The 16,463-nt window shown below is 43.4% G+C and overlaps 1 protein-coding gene across 1 annotated transcript in view; it reads right to left on the bottom strand.

Annotated features, from left to right (window-relative positions):
* Window positions 1-16,463, bottom strand: part of CIROP (ciliated left-right organizer metallopeptidase) — a 128,777-nt gene that overhangs the window by 66,679 nt on the left and 45,635 nt on the right. The window contains exons 3-6 of the mRNA XM_069238209.1: window positions 12,659-12,710; window positions 11,409-11,558; window positions 10,693-10,818; window positions 8,015-8,099 (exon numbers count right to left, since the gene is read on the bottom strand). Coding sequence (XP_069094310.1) covers window positions 8,015-8,099; window positions 10,693-10,818; window positions 11,409-11,558; window positions 12,659-12,710 — 413 coding nt within the window. The remainder of the gene's footprint in view (window positions 1-8,014; window positions 8,100-10,692; window positions 10,819-11,408; window positions 11,559-12,658; window positions 12,711-16,463) is intronic.

Raw genomic sequence — 16,463 nt, 5'->3', positions numbered from 1 at the left:
TTTTGGTTTGTGTAAGTGAAACTTCAATGGAGTGAGGGACCATTACTGTTGGGGGGTGTCCCATCACAATGCTCTCACTCTGAGTGAGACTCAGTCCAACCGTAGTGACTGAACGCAGACAGCCTGCTAAAGCTGCTGCAACGGGGTCCAAAGTAAATGAAAAATATGCTACTGGGCCGTTTACACCACCATGGACTTGAGTCAAGACAGACAAAGAACATGCATCACGCTATTGACAAAACAACAAACGGTTTTGTGTAGTCAGGCATTCCCAAAGCCGGGACTTTGCACAAACTTTCTCTCAACTCAGAAAATGCTTTCATACAGGCTTGATCCAACACAAAGGGATTAGTAATTTCTTTGTGGGTCAGCTTCTGCAACGGCTACGAAATTACTGAAAAGTTGGGAATCCATTGGCGACAATAGCTTACCATTCCCTAACACATCCTGACTAGACTCTGCGTGGTTGTGACCCTTTCTCTGGATATTTTCCTAATTCCTTTCTTAATTTGGTGACCCAAATATTTCACTTCTTTCTGACAGTAAAGTAATTTAGCTGGGGACACTTTATGACCATTCTTCCCTAAATGATTCAGTAAGGCAATTGTATCATACTTGTAATCTTCTTTTGTTTTGGATGCAATCAGCAAATAATCAATGTACTGTACCAATGTCAATTGGAAAGGCATTTCCAATGATTCCAGGTTCTTTTTCAGGATCTGGTTGACTAAAGAAGGTGACTCTGAAAACCCTTGAGGAATTCTACACCAACAGTAGACTCGATCCAAAAATTTGAAACAGAAAAGAAATTGACTATCCTCATGAAGCGGTACAGAATAGAATGCTTGTGACAGGTCTACTATGGTGAACCATTCAGCACTGCATGGGATCTGAAATAAAATCCCTGCTGGATTTGGCGCTACAGGGCAACATTTAATCACAATGTCATTCACCTTTCTCAAATCTTTAACAATTTGAAATTTCTCACAGGGCTTTCGCAATCCCATTATTAGTGAGTTACATGGACTGCTCAACACTTCTTTCAGAATGCCTTGGTTTACAAATTCTGCAATTATGGGTGCAATTCCTTCAATTGTGTCCTGTGTCATGTGGTACTGAGGAATCTGGGAAAACAAATCCCATTTGGCTTGATTGGAATTTTAACGGGCTCAGCTCCTTTTATTAGACCACTGTCTTTTCCTGTCAAATCCCACACTTTCATTTTAACTGTTCCTGTAAATCAGAAGGAAGATCTCTCACTGTGAAAACCCGAAAGAAGCTAATCAAAGGTTACACTTCATTTATTGTCTCACAATCTGTCTCTGGACCTGGGTCATCCGCATCATCACTTTCTGAATTTCAATTCCATCATTTCAGCAAGTAATCGAGCATCTTGTTTTACACAACAAGTCCCTTCCTAGTAAGGATATCAGACTCGAGTCATGAACTACAAATCTGTGTCAACCAAGAATGAAACTTTGTGACCCATTACTTTTCTCTTAACATATGGACCTTTTTTGATCTACTTCTAGGGAAGCTGCAAGCACACATTTTTCTTCATCCGAACTCTCACTCACCCAATCATCGTTTATTCCATTTTCCCTGTGTAATGGGAACTGGTGCACTGTGGCATTACTCTGATTAAACCTTTGACCAGTTACCTGCTGAGAAAGCATCACATGCTGCTGCTGCTCCATTGCGGCTTGAGGTATTTGAATTTGCTGTCTAGGTACCATGTGAACTTGCTGTTGCATTGGCTGTGACTGGGGCATCTGCAAACGTGGCATTTGCACCTGTTGCATGACCATGCATCTGATTCACATTGCTTTGAAAATTTGGATTGTGACCTCTCATTCTTGGTCCTCTCATGTTTTGAAAAGAATTGATGTAGTTTGTTTGCTGAACAACACCTTCCTGTACTAACAGCGGACACTCCTGCTTTCAATATCCAAGCCCTCCGCAAGCGTGGCATGGCAATAATCCCTTCATTCCCTGCACATCATTCTGAACCACAACAGTATTCAAATCAGGACTGTGTATCCCATTTCCAATTCCCCCATGACCTCTACCTCTTGCTTGATTCTGAAACACCATGTTTCCCTGATGCTGCTGTTGCAGAAAATTTCCCTCCATCCCAGTTTGTGCCGCTTTAATCTGCATCACCATTGCCTTTTCTTTCAACTTTCTCTGCTTCAACTCAATCTCGTCACTACAGTACTTTGCATACTGCAATACCTCTTCAATTGACTTTGCTTGCCAGCAAATCAAATGACTTTTAATCATCTGGCTAATTTCAGGTCTCAAACGTTCAACAAATCTGAACACAAAATGTATCATCACTTTTGGCTCAATTGTTTCTCTACCACTGTAATGTTTGAATGCCTGCAGCAATCTCTCATAGTATGCATGTATTGACTCTTTCACTTCCTGGGCTGTCCTTTCTATTCTTTGCCAGTCGATGTGCTTGGGCAAAATTCTTGTTGTTAAAAATTCATTCACCTTATAGTAATATTTCATTATGTCAGGGGACGGTACGCCTGTTGCTGGATCTCTCCGAGGTTCTCTTGTCGGCCAATCTACGCTCCTCTTGCATGCAATCCATAAGTCTGCTGGAACTAATATCTCTAACAGGGTGTTCAAATCCTCCCACAGGCACATGTCTGTCTGTTGGTACCATTCTACTGGCTTCTCTGTCAACAACAATAGAATGTCACTTCTGCTCCAAGGAACATGGACAAAATTCCGTCCTGGAATCGTACTCATTGGTAGAATTTTTACTGGCTCCTCAACCTGCTGCACATTTGCTGAATCCCTTTTCTTCTTGTCTCTTTTCTTCACCCATCTGCCTTCCCATTTGTCTAATGCTCCCCATGTTTGAATGCTCTGGATTAGTTCTCTAAGGTGAATCTTCATTCCTGGTATTCTCATGTTCTCAAAATCTTTTGAATAAAAATCTAATCTGTAACTCCTCTTCAAGTGTTTCATTTTCTCAACCTCTATGTCATATTTCTCTGCTACGTCTGCCAATTTCTGATGCACTATTCTTGCTTTGTTAGTAATCAGCTTGCATAGGTATTGCAACTCGTCTTCCTTGTACGTGTCAATCCTGCCTAACCCCATGGTTCCCTTAATTAGGTCTTCTGCCTCTAGTCTAAGTCTGGTCAAATTCAGGGCACTTCCTCTGCTAGAATCTCCTTGAGTGTTACTCAATCTCGTCAAGCATTCAGTTAACTGCTGAGCTGTCAAACCTTGTAACGTAACAATATTGTGACTCACACCTGGCACTTGCTGTACTGTTAGATTTGGGGTATCTGGTGTCATCATGCTTGGATTTGGGCCTATGTATGATCTTACCTCATTATTCAGAGAGGACCTGAATCAATTAACAGACCTGTTCCTTCAAACGTTGGTCTCATGGGAGTTGTCATTCTCGCATTCGTGCTGTATCTCTCCCTTTCTACACTAGGGTTCAGAGATTTCTGCTCACTGTTCTCGTTATTTCCATGGGCAAACAATGGTATAATCGGACCAATGGTAATCTGCATCTGGGCTTGGTCTGACATTTGGCTCTCGTGGGTGCACTATTCCTGTATTCTGATTTGTTAAGGTGAAAATTTTTCTCTGTGATCCTGTTGCAGGGGTGTTTCGTGGAACTGTCTGTGACTGTATCGGGGACTTCAAATTCGGGGTGGACTCTATCTGGACCAATGTTGGCTTCTGGTAAACCTGTCCTGTCTGCACTATGAAGTTTGTTGCAGGATCTACAATAGGCACATCAGGGTAAATTCTTGGAATACCCATTTGCGGCATAGGCCTCTTAACTGTCGAAGTAACTGGAGAATTATGGCTAACCTGTATTTGGCTCTGTGCTGATTCAGCTGATATTGGGGCTGTAGGATCTACACTGGTGTTTGAACTTCTCTCATGCGCTGCACATGGTGAGGGACAATTTCTCAGTAACTGTAAAATAAATTCATCATCATCTGATTTTTCATCATGTGTCAAAGACATCCTAGATCCTGTGGATTGCTGCCCTTTCTAGTGCTTTTTCTTGCTTTGTTCTCATTCTCCTGTGTGATTGCAGGAAACAACGTAATTCCCTGTAAAGTCTCGGTTCTCTAAAATCTCTGATCACTGCCCCACCAAGCCTCTGCTAGTGTCTTTTCAGCTTTTCTCATTCTCCTCTCAGATTTTAATTGCTGTTGCTGTCCAGCTACTAGTTCCTAGATTGCTAATGTTTTGAACTGTCTGGGCTCAGAGATGGTTTCAAATCATACAATACCCTCCTCAAATTCTCTAAGCTCCTCAAATTAACTGTTCCATGGGCAGGAAACGCTAAGCACTTATCTTTCTCTGTCACTTTGCACCACTGCTTCAGCCAAAGACATGGCGCAGCACCCTCTCTTCAAATAAAATATAGGCGGGTGTACCTTCTAGAGGTGTAATTTCTCCTATACTCTTGAAATATACATATCGCCTCTGAGGGCACTCTTTAAAGCTTTGAAAAATGTAATCTCTCTGACTTTTAAGCTACTTTCAATCAAATCAGGAAGTGACTTTCAATCCCAAAATCCTTTTTGCCGACCTTCTCAGCGAATTGCGCTTAACGGTTGACCCCCAATCCGTGCGCGACCCTTCTCACTAACCGACCTATCCCAGCGTGGCTCCAATGATGTCACACTCACACGTACAACGGCTGACAAAGTCTTTCGGCTTGTCCTCCTAAACTCGGACTCACGCAAACGAATGCAAAATTATTGTGAGTACTAAACAAAATCAAAACCCAATTTGCCTGTTTATTCCAGGTAGGGTAACACAACCACTTCAGAAACCTTATGGATTTTTCACTGCTGGCCTTTCACTGTGGCAGCTACTCTTTCTTTCTCAGTTTCCCTGATTCGCAAGCAAATTCGACCTGCGAATTTTACTCTCAACTGATCAGTTGGCCTGTCCTATTGCACATAGGACTAGCCAGATCTCAGTCAAAAAACTTTTCACTCTGTTTATCACGCACTCTCGAGTTTGTCAACCACACCGATTGACCTATTAAACCAGACAAAGTACAACAAAAACCAAGGGTCTCATACACTTTTCAATATACTCCGGAGTCTTAGACCTCACAGGGCCTGTATATCAACAACCACATGGACAATTTTTTAGCACAAAGCGACGACTTCCCTACTTTTTCACTTCGGAGTATGCAAACTCCTTCAACTACTTCAATTAGAGTACGCAGACTCCCTAAACCCTCATAAACCTCACAATTCACCTGCGATTTGCATAAGCAGGGGAAGCGCAGAACCTACTCTATTCAAACTGTCAGTAGAATGCCAAGGACGTCCTAAAACAAGCATTGGCAAGCGCCAAGGTTCTGGGAAAGTAATTCCTAAGTTCTTAGGGATACATTTTCAAATGCAATTTGACTGACTTTATAATGATGGGCTCTTAAGGAGACAAACCATGTACCGGGCCTTTATGAAGGGCTCTTATGGAGACCTAGCCATCATATTCTGCTACCATCTCTGTTAGTGCGTCTGACATTATTTGGTTTCTTATCTTTAATTTATAAGGGGACGCGTTAGAGGTTTGATGGACCTTTTGACTGCGCTTAGAGTAAATCCCACCATAGGACACAATTTCTATACCAATCAATAACAATATCAACCAATAAAATCAATAATCTTGAGAGTCAGTAACTTCCACACATCATGACCCCTTTGGCTATGAATAACTACACATTTATGTGGAAATTAGAATGTTTATTTCCCTATATTAACAATGCTAATATCACGTAACTTAATCTCAAAATCAAATGATAAACATACAGAAACAACACTGGTTGACCAAATCTTCTAAAGAATCTCAATTTAACTAATGCATGTACGTTTATGCACTCCAGAATCACAGTACAAATCAATAGCCAAAATAACTGAGCAACAGAAATAGCATACATTTAGATTCAGCAAAGAAATGACATCAATTGCTGTTAATAATTAGTAAACATCTTCTGTGAGTCTCCTAGCTAACCTTCTGATTAGAATAGCATGTTTGGGCTTCATGCAAAACAATTTAGTCAAAACAAATTTGGAAAAACATTTAGCTATGGCTCTATCAAAATTAGCGGTTGGTACCTAGGAACAAAAGTCAAATTACGTAATCAATAATATTTGGTTAGTACCTGTCCTCGGTATGGATCACCAAGCTACGACTGTCTTCTTCAATTGGAAATCTGTTCGGTCAGCTTCGGAATTTAGCAATAAAGTTCAAGATAGAATTCTCTCAGTAAAGGATCAAGGCAAATACACCTCATTGGTGAAGAAGGAAATAGAAGAGTGTCTAAGATGGGGATAATCGGAATGGCGCTTCTCAGCAAAGGATTAAGAAAAATGAGCTCTCCTCTCGCTCTGTAGTTGGGCTAAGTTAAAATTCTCTAGAACTCTTCCCGTGTTGCTATTGATCAAAGAATCATATGTTTACATTTAGTCCAATGAAAGTAGAACTTCAAATCGCAGATATAACTAAACTGTCTTTCACATGTCGATGATTGGCTCCTCTTCTGTTCCCATCGTCAGACAGGTCAGGTAACAATTTTGTTTCTCTCTGTCCTCCAGTCAGTGCATCCATTGTTAGCTCCTGGGAAAATCATTTTCACACACACTAAAGTCTACAATGTATCGATAGCTAATACAGCATATTCTAGCAAGCAGTTCTCATGGGAAAAAAGCCATCTACTACCATTTGGTCAACACAGTGGAATAATAGAAGTATTCATTTCTCTAAACAGCCATTTTATGTGAAATTATTTAAGCAGTGCAATTTAACATGAGGCTGTGCAACTAGGCCCAAGACCTCGCGAGCTTAAGGCCTACAATTAATAAAGCAAGTACATAGTAAGTATTCATTAATATAACATACTATTACATTAATCTAAACACGAGCACATCATTTAATTTAATAAGCAATGAATAAGGACACTTTGTGATTACTTGTGGCCACTCAAGTAGGCACATTTCCAAAGTTGTGTATTATTTTCTATATTAATTAATTTTTTATGCAGATTCCACATTCAGAATACATGAATATTTAATAGTAAAAATTCAGCGTTCACAATACTACCGAATACCTTTGCCCCGAACACATTTCCTACCCCATGTCCCATACACTATCCACCACTCATTGTTTAAAACTAAAACTGAACACAGTACCATTAAAAATACTACCTTTAAAACAAAGAAACCACATATTGGTCCCATTACCTGGCAGAGATGTTTGAGGCATTGTAAAATGTTAACAGTTAATTTAAATAGAAGGGCCCAGATCTACTAGCATTTGATGCAAGGCAGCACAGCCACTAAACTTGCATCAAAGGAATAGAGGTAAACTACACCATATCTATTAAGATTTTGTGCATTTTTTGTTCTCCAACGCTGGTGCACTTTTGCCTGCTATGTGTGAACACACACACATTGGAATGGACCCTTCCAGTAAAAAAGCTGTACAATGCAGCACATGTGCAAAGTTAGAAAATGAAGGAGAAATGAAAACATTTCTCCTTGTTATGCCTTCCTCTAAGAGGTGTAAGGTTTTGTTGCAAACCCCGGTCTACGAGTGTTAGTAGATAGAAATGTGCATCAAAACCCATGAGTAGTTGCATGAGAATGCCCATGTACCACCCAAGGAACGCCGCCTTCAGGCAAGGTGGTGCAACTTTGCTATACTGTGTGATACTTTACAACACACATCCTGGTTTGCTTTGGATAGTTAATCCCAGAACAACTTTCTGCACCCAGGTTGGTCACAAAAGTGACACAAACTGGGTGCAAAGCACAAAATAAATCTGGCCCTATATTTCTAAAAATGTCTACAGCTATCCTGTTTAATATGTGTACTGACATTCAGAATGTTACTCAATATACTGTATTAAATATTAAAAGATGTTACTTATGCATTTTTTTCGAGGATGTGTTGACCAATTATGGAGCCAAAAATATTCTCAACTCTATCACACTCTTACTTGCCGGGGCATAGGTACAATCTTTCCACTTCTCAAAGAGGCTGCGGGAAAATCCGAGGGCATGGAGCACTTCATGAAGGGTGACCTGAGGGAGAGCCGAAACAGATCTATCAGAACAAGCCCACACCTGAGAAAGAGCAGGCAAAGAGGATCAGGACAAGATCATACTTGGGAGAGTAGACTGAGACAATCAGGGCAAGACCACACCTGTGGGAGAGCAGCCAGAGACCATTAGAACAGGAACACACTTTGGTGAGAGCATACAGAGACCACTGAGGCAATGTCACACCTCAGGAAAGGGGTGGAGGGTGTCATTGCAGCCAGGTACTATCAGGGAAGACCACAGCAGACAAAGCCCAACAAAGCAAGCCCACACCTTAGGGCAAGCCAATACCCGAAGGGGGGCAGGCAGAGAGCATTATAAGCACAAACCCAAACTCGAGGGAGAGCAGACAGAGATCATCAGGCAAGGTCACAGCTAAACCCCACCTAAGGGAGAGCGGGCAGTGGCCACTAGGACAAGACTGCACATGCAGGGGAGTAGGCAGAGACCATCAGGACAAGTCAGCAGTTGAGGGGTACAGAAAGGGTTCCATCAGAGCAAGACCACACCCAGAGGTGAGCAGCCAGAGGCCATGAGGGCAAGACCACACTTGAAGTGAAAAGACCACGCCAGGAGCAGCAGCTCAAAACAACATCCGTGTGGGAGCACACAGAGACCAACAGGGCAAAACCAGACCTAATGGGAAGCAGAGAGAGACCATAAGGGCTAGACGCAAAGGAAGGAGAGCATGCAGAGACCTTTGGAACAAGACCACATATGAGGGAGAGCAGAAGGATACTATCTACACAAGACCACACCTGAGTGGGCGCAGACAGAGACCACATGGGCCTCACCACACCTGACAGAGAGCAGGAAGAAACTGTCAGGAAAAAAAACATTCAGGGGACAGCAGACACTGATCATAAGAAGAAGCCCGTATCAGAGTCAGAGATAGTCAGAGAAAGTCCATATTTGAGGGAGAGCAGGCAGAGACTGTAAGGGAAAGACCACACTTGAAGGTGAGCAGACAAAGACCATGAGAGCAAGACTATACCTGAGGGACAGCAGAAAGAGCAAGACCATACCTGAGGGAGAGCAGAAAGAGACCATCAGGACAAAACCACAACAGATAGAGGCCACCAGGACAACCAAGAAGAGAATACAGAGGTGATCATAGCAAATCCACAGCAAGGAGGGCCATCGAGACAAGACTGCTTTTGAGGAGAGCAGACAAAGCCCTGCTGGGCAACACCACAATTGAAGGGAAAGGACTACATCTGGTGAGAGGACACCAAGCCTAGAGCAGACAGAGGCTATAAGGTCAAGGCCGCATTTGAGGGTGAGCATAGAGGACAAGACCAAATTTGAGGGGAAACAGAAACTATCAGGAAGAAACCACTCCAGAGGGACAGCCAGAGAACTGTAAAGTCAAGACCGCACCTAAGGGCAAGCAGGCAGAGATCATCAGGACAATACCACACTTGGGGGAGAGCAAGCAGAGACAATCAGGGCAAGACCTGGGGGACAGCAGACAGAGAACAGTCAAGAAAAGACCACACCACAGAAAGGGAAAACAGTAACAGAACCATTAGGGAGAGGATCACACATGATGAAGGGCAGATGGAGGAATATCAGAGGACTCAACCGCTCTTGAAGACCATACAGGTGTCTGTGGAGTAATCACAGAATAAGCTCACACTTGTCATTATAGAGAAGAAATAAGTGAATCATGGGAACCAAGCACATTTGAGGAACAGCAGAGGAGGCAATCAGAGCAAAACCTCACCCAAGGGTGAATCACTGTTAACGACAATGTTTGAGGGTCACAGACAGAGTGCAAATACCTGACAACACTAGATTTAAAGCACACGTTTGTGCTGTATGTTTGTAGTGTTTGATCCCTGTTATGTGAGTACCAGACTAAATGGGGAAAGGAACACTGTCAACAGTGTCTTTCTAACCAAGGATGATGAAGCAGAAATATTAGGGATATACATTACATTGATTATGTTTTCTGAAACAGCAAGACTAAAGTCCAAGTCTAATATATTTGATATGCTTTTGTATAGCTATCGCTGTCAACTGAATAGTCTGTAGATGTTTGGGAAAACATGGGCTTGGGGTTTTAGTGATTCAACATTTCTGTGCTCAGTAATCAGCAATTTACTATTTTCTAAAGTATCTTATAGAGGCCTGGCCAGCATGCCAAACAGTGGCAATTTAAGCACAGTGCACATGCTGTAAAAAGGGAGCAGGGACTTATATTCAATGGTTGTGAACCTGCAAAGAATTCCATACTAGAAGAAGAAAACTATCCCTAAAACTAGTTCTCGTGTATGGGTTCCATAATCTGAGTCATAAAATTAGAAGACCTTCCTGCAAAAAGGAACATCTAAAATGTCCTTAACTAAGGAAAGAGATTTGGAGAAGGATTCCATGCTGGATAACTCACTAATACGTGACCGGCATGTAGAAACAACCTGAAGCTAGCAGTCTCGACTAGGGGAATTACTCACTGTAAAATGCTAGATTGGGAAGGGGTTCCTTTATTCTTTTTACCTGGCAATAGCAGGGATGCCATAACTGCCCTCGCTCCTAGAGTAGGGGACATGTTTGTGCAAAGTAGATCACTTACCTGCACCACATCTTCTTGGCGGCTGACGGCCTTCTCAAGATGAGCTTTACAGAAGATGATGGCACCTGCCACAGGCCGTCCCGTATGGTCTAGCTGGCAGTAAGAGGCATAGGCAATGACAGAGGGCTGTAACGAAATAGACGACAAAAGAAGAAAATTGCTGACCATAAGCATATCGCTCACTGTGGAAACATACAACACGAGATTTGGTTCAAACATGGAAATAAGTTTGGTATGGCTCATGCCAATGGATATAGAAATACTGTGTATAATTTGCCTCATGGCATAGTTTATTCTTTACTATCTTGCTTGTTTTGGCTTGACCAATGGCACGGTCTGTGCTACCCCCTTTCCATTAGGTGCATTCTGCTCCATGACATGGTCAATGTTTTTCCTTTGGCACTAGATTTGTCTCTCCGCTTACACTGCCTGTATATCTTTGTTTCCTTCTGAGCACAACATTTGCTTTGTCCGTTGGTACCTTATGTTCCCAGCTGGGCATTAAATCTGCTTTCTTAGATGCCATGATATATGGTACTGAACCCCTACACTAGATGTGCTTTGTTTCATGACACAATCTATGGTTTCTAAGTAGCAGGAGATGTCCTTTGCCTTGTGTCATAATTATACTTTCCTCATGGCACAGAACTTGCTTTTCTCCTTAGAACAATCTCTAGTTTCTTAATGGCATTTGTTTGCTTTACCACTGCCCTCACCTCTCTATAACATTTGTCCGTGCTTGCCACCTTCACATAGAGGATGAAGTCTGCACCGGTCACACCAACCCCATCCTCCTGCATCACTTCTCGTGGAACGTCTCCATACTCTGGCCAGATAGCGTATCCTTCCAGGTGCTCGTCTGGAATCTTGGAATGACAGAAAAGAAAGGTAAGCGCCCCTCAAATCCCCACTCATGCCTGCCAGTCTGTCAGTGAAATATTTCTTTGATTTGAAGAATGCCTAATTCAAAAAGCTGTGTGTGGCATTATCTCCAGTTATTTACCTTCTGTGCCAACACTGCAAGTACTCCCATGCTACCTGCAATGCAGGCAAGTACGATTAGTCTTAATAAACCTTTTCTGCAGAGGTGTTCTGAAGGGGTGTGCAAACAGGATAACCACAATGTTAACTACTAAACTTAATTTATGCGATAAGCTCTCCAGGCTCATCCGATCTTCACCAACCATCAGCTCCCAGATGATGGAGCCAGACTCATGAAAATGAAGTACCCTTCTAAAGCAGCTTTAGGGCCACTAAGCTGTCCAGAGCTGAAGAGTCTGCTTGGTGAAAACCTCAGAGCACAAGAAATTTCCAATTTCACAACCAGACCCTTATTCTACCCTCATCAAATACTGAGCATTGCTCACCAAGCAGCAGGTCTATTCCTCAAGTGTTGGCATTTTCTAGGCACATCGTGTGTCTCCAATCTCAGATAACAATTGAGCCTATCAACCTTGTGATTAACTTCCAGTATACAGGGTGTAGAAGAAGCCAGCCACTCTCCAGTAATGCAGGCATCCGCTTTCAGGAGAGCGCATAACTGCAATGCCTACTGTGGGAAGGGGGGCATTAGGTGATGCCGTATTGGAGCTGGGATGAGACATAAGATGCCAGTATATCCTTATCTCAATATAATGTGATATTCTAGTCAACACAATGAGTGCATCAACACTGAAATCACTAGCCCACAGATGACACGCGAGACTGCTGGGGCAATTACAACTCCACAGGCTGTGACTGCTTATTGAATGTGGACTGCAGTAGTGAGGGGATCAGTGCTGCACCAGAGTAGCAGTGTGGCTCGAGGATCCAGGAATGCTCCTACAACTGTGCCATATAGACTAGCAAAAAAGTAACAAATGTATTAAACCAAGCGCTGCTCACAGGGTCAAGGGTACAGATGAGGACATTGTTAAGCAGAGACTCTGTTACATCCCCTTCATATTATCCCACGAGATGTGCTCACCGTAACCTCCAGGCAGCTTTCAATGAGGTAAGACTGGTCTGCAAAACTGCACCTGTGGATCGGAGAAGGTAAAAAAAACACATCAGGCACATGTAGTTTCCAAATAAGGTGACAGTGGTTGTGAAGCTGCGAGGGAGCCCACCAGTGGGCTGAACAGGAAGGAGGTCAGGTTCCTGTTAGAAGGCCCATCATGAGATGAGGGACGGGTTGTGAGGAACTCTGCCACAGCCAGGCCACGAGGACCCTTCCCTGGGATGTGTGAATTGTCTGCGGACTGTGGTCAGTGGTCCCACTCCTCACTACTGGTCTGGATTTCCTTCTTTAAACACAATGGGGGTTATTCTAACTTTGGAGGAGTGTTAATCCGTCCCAAAAGTGACGGTAAAGTGACGGATATACCACCAGCCGTATTACGAGTTCCATAGGATATAATGGACTCGTAATACGGCTGGTGGTAAATCCGTCACTTTTCCGTCACTTTTGGGACGGATTAACACCTCCTCCAAAGTTAGAATAACCCCCAATGTTCCCTGTAACCACTGTGTCTCTCTTCCCATCCTGAAGATCGGAGCTTGGCATCAGTGCCATCTCCGGGATTCACTGTGTTTATACAGACACTGAAACTCGACTGAGGAGTTGAGAAGTGGCAAGTCAGACCAATATTGGTTAACCTATGATTGATTCTAGGTAAAAACAGTGCAAGTAAGATTTCTTTCCATGCAGCGAGTACAGACTGAAGGCTAAGTTGAACCAAGGAATGTCTGGTTTGGAATTATATACAAGGGTAGTTGGATGCCCTATCAGATACCACAGGAACAGTTATTGGCACACAAAGATAGCAAGACGTGTCTCTCAAGAATGTAATCTTTTAATACTGCTAAAGGAGAGGCATTCCACTTCCAAAAGGCAAAAAGGTTTAATATGTGTATGATTCTCAACTTGCTGCATTGATCTTGCTTTACTCTATGTTTCTGTATTGAGGTATACTACCCTGGGTAAGTTATATGTATATTACTGTGTAACCGCTCACAGTGCAACTTGTGCTTCACGTGAAAGTTACATAATAAAACTTTGCCCAAGGTTTACAAAGACCATGTGTTGGGGCAAAGTAATGCAAAGTTGTACAAGCTGACACAATGTTCTGTAAGAATATTTACATTCTAGTGCAAAAGGTATTTTGAGCAGTGATGGTGCCCTTTTCTCAGCACAAATAGCACTTTGCATCAAGGGGTGTCCCTTGGGTACTACTTGGGCAAGCGCCCACAGTTAATGCTAAAAAATATATCTCTGCCCCTTGGTGTTTCCAGAGCTACAAAAAGACGCCTCAAGTCGACCTCACCAACACCAGACTTCACATAGGGACCTCCTTGAAAGGTGTATGTGAAAAAAAAAAAGGCCCAATGGGATACTGGCTGCACCCAAAAATCACCACACTATCGGCACTAACACAGCCCTTCTACACAACCACTTCAGCCTTTAAAACACAAGCACACCAGCCCTTGTACATCTCCTCCGCCCTTGTATGTTTCCCATCTGAGGCACTATTGCAATCCCCCCAGCACTAGTGAGACAATCAGCACAGCCACCATAGCATCAGCCACCCACGCAGGAACCACGCACAACTGCTACTGCCATTACCTCGCAGGCATGCTTGATAGGACTCAGCCTAAAGACGGAGAAGTCTATAGCCCTTATAAACGTTACACAAATGCCAAGAATTCTTAACTAAATCCTTTAGTTACTTGTGTTCCTTTTCTACTTTGACCATTATATGCCAAACATCCTATTTCCCATAAATCCCACTACTGCCATGACCAGGGCCTGTGTGTTGTCGGTTTCTCTCCAGAGAATGCTTTGCCACTACGGGTTTAGCGGACACTTTCACGAGTACCGGAAAGTAGTCCTCGGATGCCCCTTTTTTTTTTACAGTGGCACGGTGTGTTTTTCATTTTTGAAGGTTCACACTAACAGCCCTCCAGTTAAGCAGACTCGTTGTCATTTCCCTTTGTCTGCTGCCGTGTGGGGCGGGTAACGGGGGGTGGTGGCCCTTGGGGAGCCTGAGCAAGGCTGGTGCTCCCAGCGCCATCTAGCACATCCGCAGCACTCGCGAAAGCGCGCTCCAGCTGAGCGCGTCCAGGGGATGCGCCGCTGCGAACCGTGGTCTCTTAAGGCCTGAAGTCTCGCAGGGGCGACGGGTCTGTCAGTCGAGATCACAGTAATGTAAACATAATTCTGCTGCTGCAAGGTTTTAGATTGAGCAACTAGGACAGAGGAAAGCAAGTGGTTCCCAAAGCAGCATCACGTAAGAGAGGGCTCAGAACCAGGGGCGTAGCTTCGGAGAGGAGGGGACGAGGATGGGTCTTACACCCCACTAAAATACATTTTCTAGAAAATAGTTTGGTAGAGGTCCTTTGAGTCGGGTATGGTGCGGTGGCTGTCAGGTTTCACAAGGATTTTTATTTACAGACAAACGCGCACACACACTTTCTTCCTCTCTGCTTTCAACGTCTTCGAAAATATTGGTTATTTCACAAAATACTGTTTTCTCTCACGTAGAACCCCTACCGATCCGTATTCGTCTCCCTTTCCACTGCTCCTTAAGCCCCTCTCACGTGCCCTGTTTGTATAATCAGAGACGTAGCTTGGTTAGAAAGATTGGGGTGTGACCTTCAGATTTTCTGACAATCAGATTGGCACATAATGTTTAAATACATTATCCAACAAGCAGGGTGCATGAGAGGGGCCAAAGGGGCAGTGGAAAGGGGGAGAAGTGCGGATTGGTAGGAGTACCAATAGAGAAAAGGCAATATTTGGTAAAATAACTAATATTTTGAGGACTTTCAACGCAGAGAGTGAGAGTGCGTGCGCATTTTTGTCTGTGTGTATTCACGAATTCCTCCTGCAATCCTACTGACATTTTATAAACACTACTGAAAGCACCTGTACCCAACTATTGATCAGAAAATACATTTTATTAGGTGGGTGTAACACCCCAAACGCCCCCCCCCCCCCGAAGCTACACCCCTGCTTATGTGTTTTGACACTATATGCCAGCGAGATTGTTGGTGAAGCTCACATTCTACCCCCTCCCCCCCAAACTTACTGACCAAGCTACCCTCCTGCTCTGAAGGACATTTGACCCATTTGTCACCGATCTACTACTGCAGGCCGCCAACATGGCTGTGGCATCAGATAATCAGGCTTATGCAAAGCGTCCATATTCAGACATTGCTTACAATGAAGAAGTGGGAGAACTCAAGCCCCATAGCTCAGTATGTTGATGCACATTAAAGATCGATTGGGGTTTTCTGCCCCTGAGCCTGCTGATGGCCTGGACTAAATCTTTTGCTCCTATGGACCTCCTGCTGTCTACAGCTGCTCATATCTAGGATGGAGTTGAAGGCTCAACTCTTTAAAGAACATTACATCACAGTGCATTAAGTGTGCAAAACTCCACTTCCTCTCCTATTACTCACTGACTTTAAGCTTGCCTTTGACCATTTACAACACTACGCTGTCTTTTGCCTAGGTTTGTGCTATAAAAGTACCATATACAAACAGAGTTAGAAGTAGATAAAAATCTGCTCAGCCCTACAGAACCATCCTTCCAGGCTCAGATCTTTCTTTTTTCCCTCATTCCCAGCATCAGATTCAGTAACAGCAAGAATTGCGATGTGGTGTGTGGGTGGGTCTATGGTCGACAGATCACCACTTGTGCACCTTCTTTACTGCATCTTCTGTTCTGCAGGTTCCTTCAGCCGGACTATGCCAAGACTGTTCCTGGACTGGTGTAGCAAACATCACT

This window comes from Pleurodeles waltl, chromosome 6, assembly GCF_031143425.1.
Source record: "Pleurodeles waltl isolate 20211129_DDA chromosome 6, aPleWal1.hap1.20221129, whole genome shotgun sequence".
NCBI lineage: Eukaryota > Metazoa > Chordata > Amphibia > Caudata > Salamandridae > Pleurodeles > Pleurodeles waltl.
The sequence above is the reverse complement of the archived record's forward strand: the minus strand, read 5'-3'. Positions and strand labels throughout refer to the sequence as shown.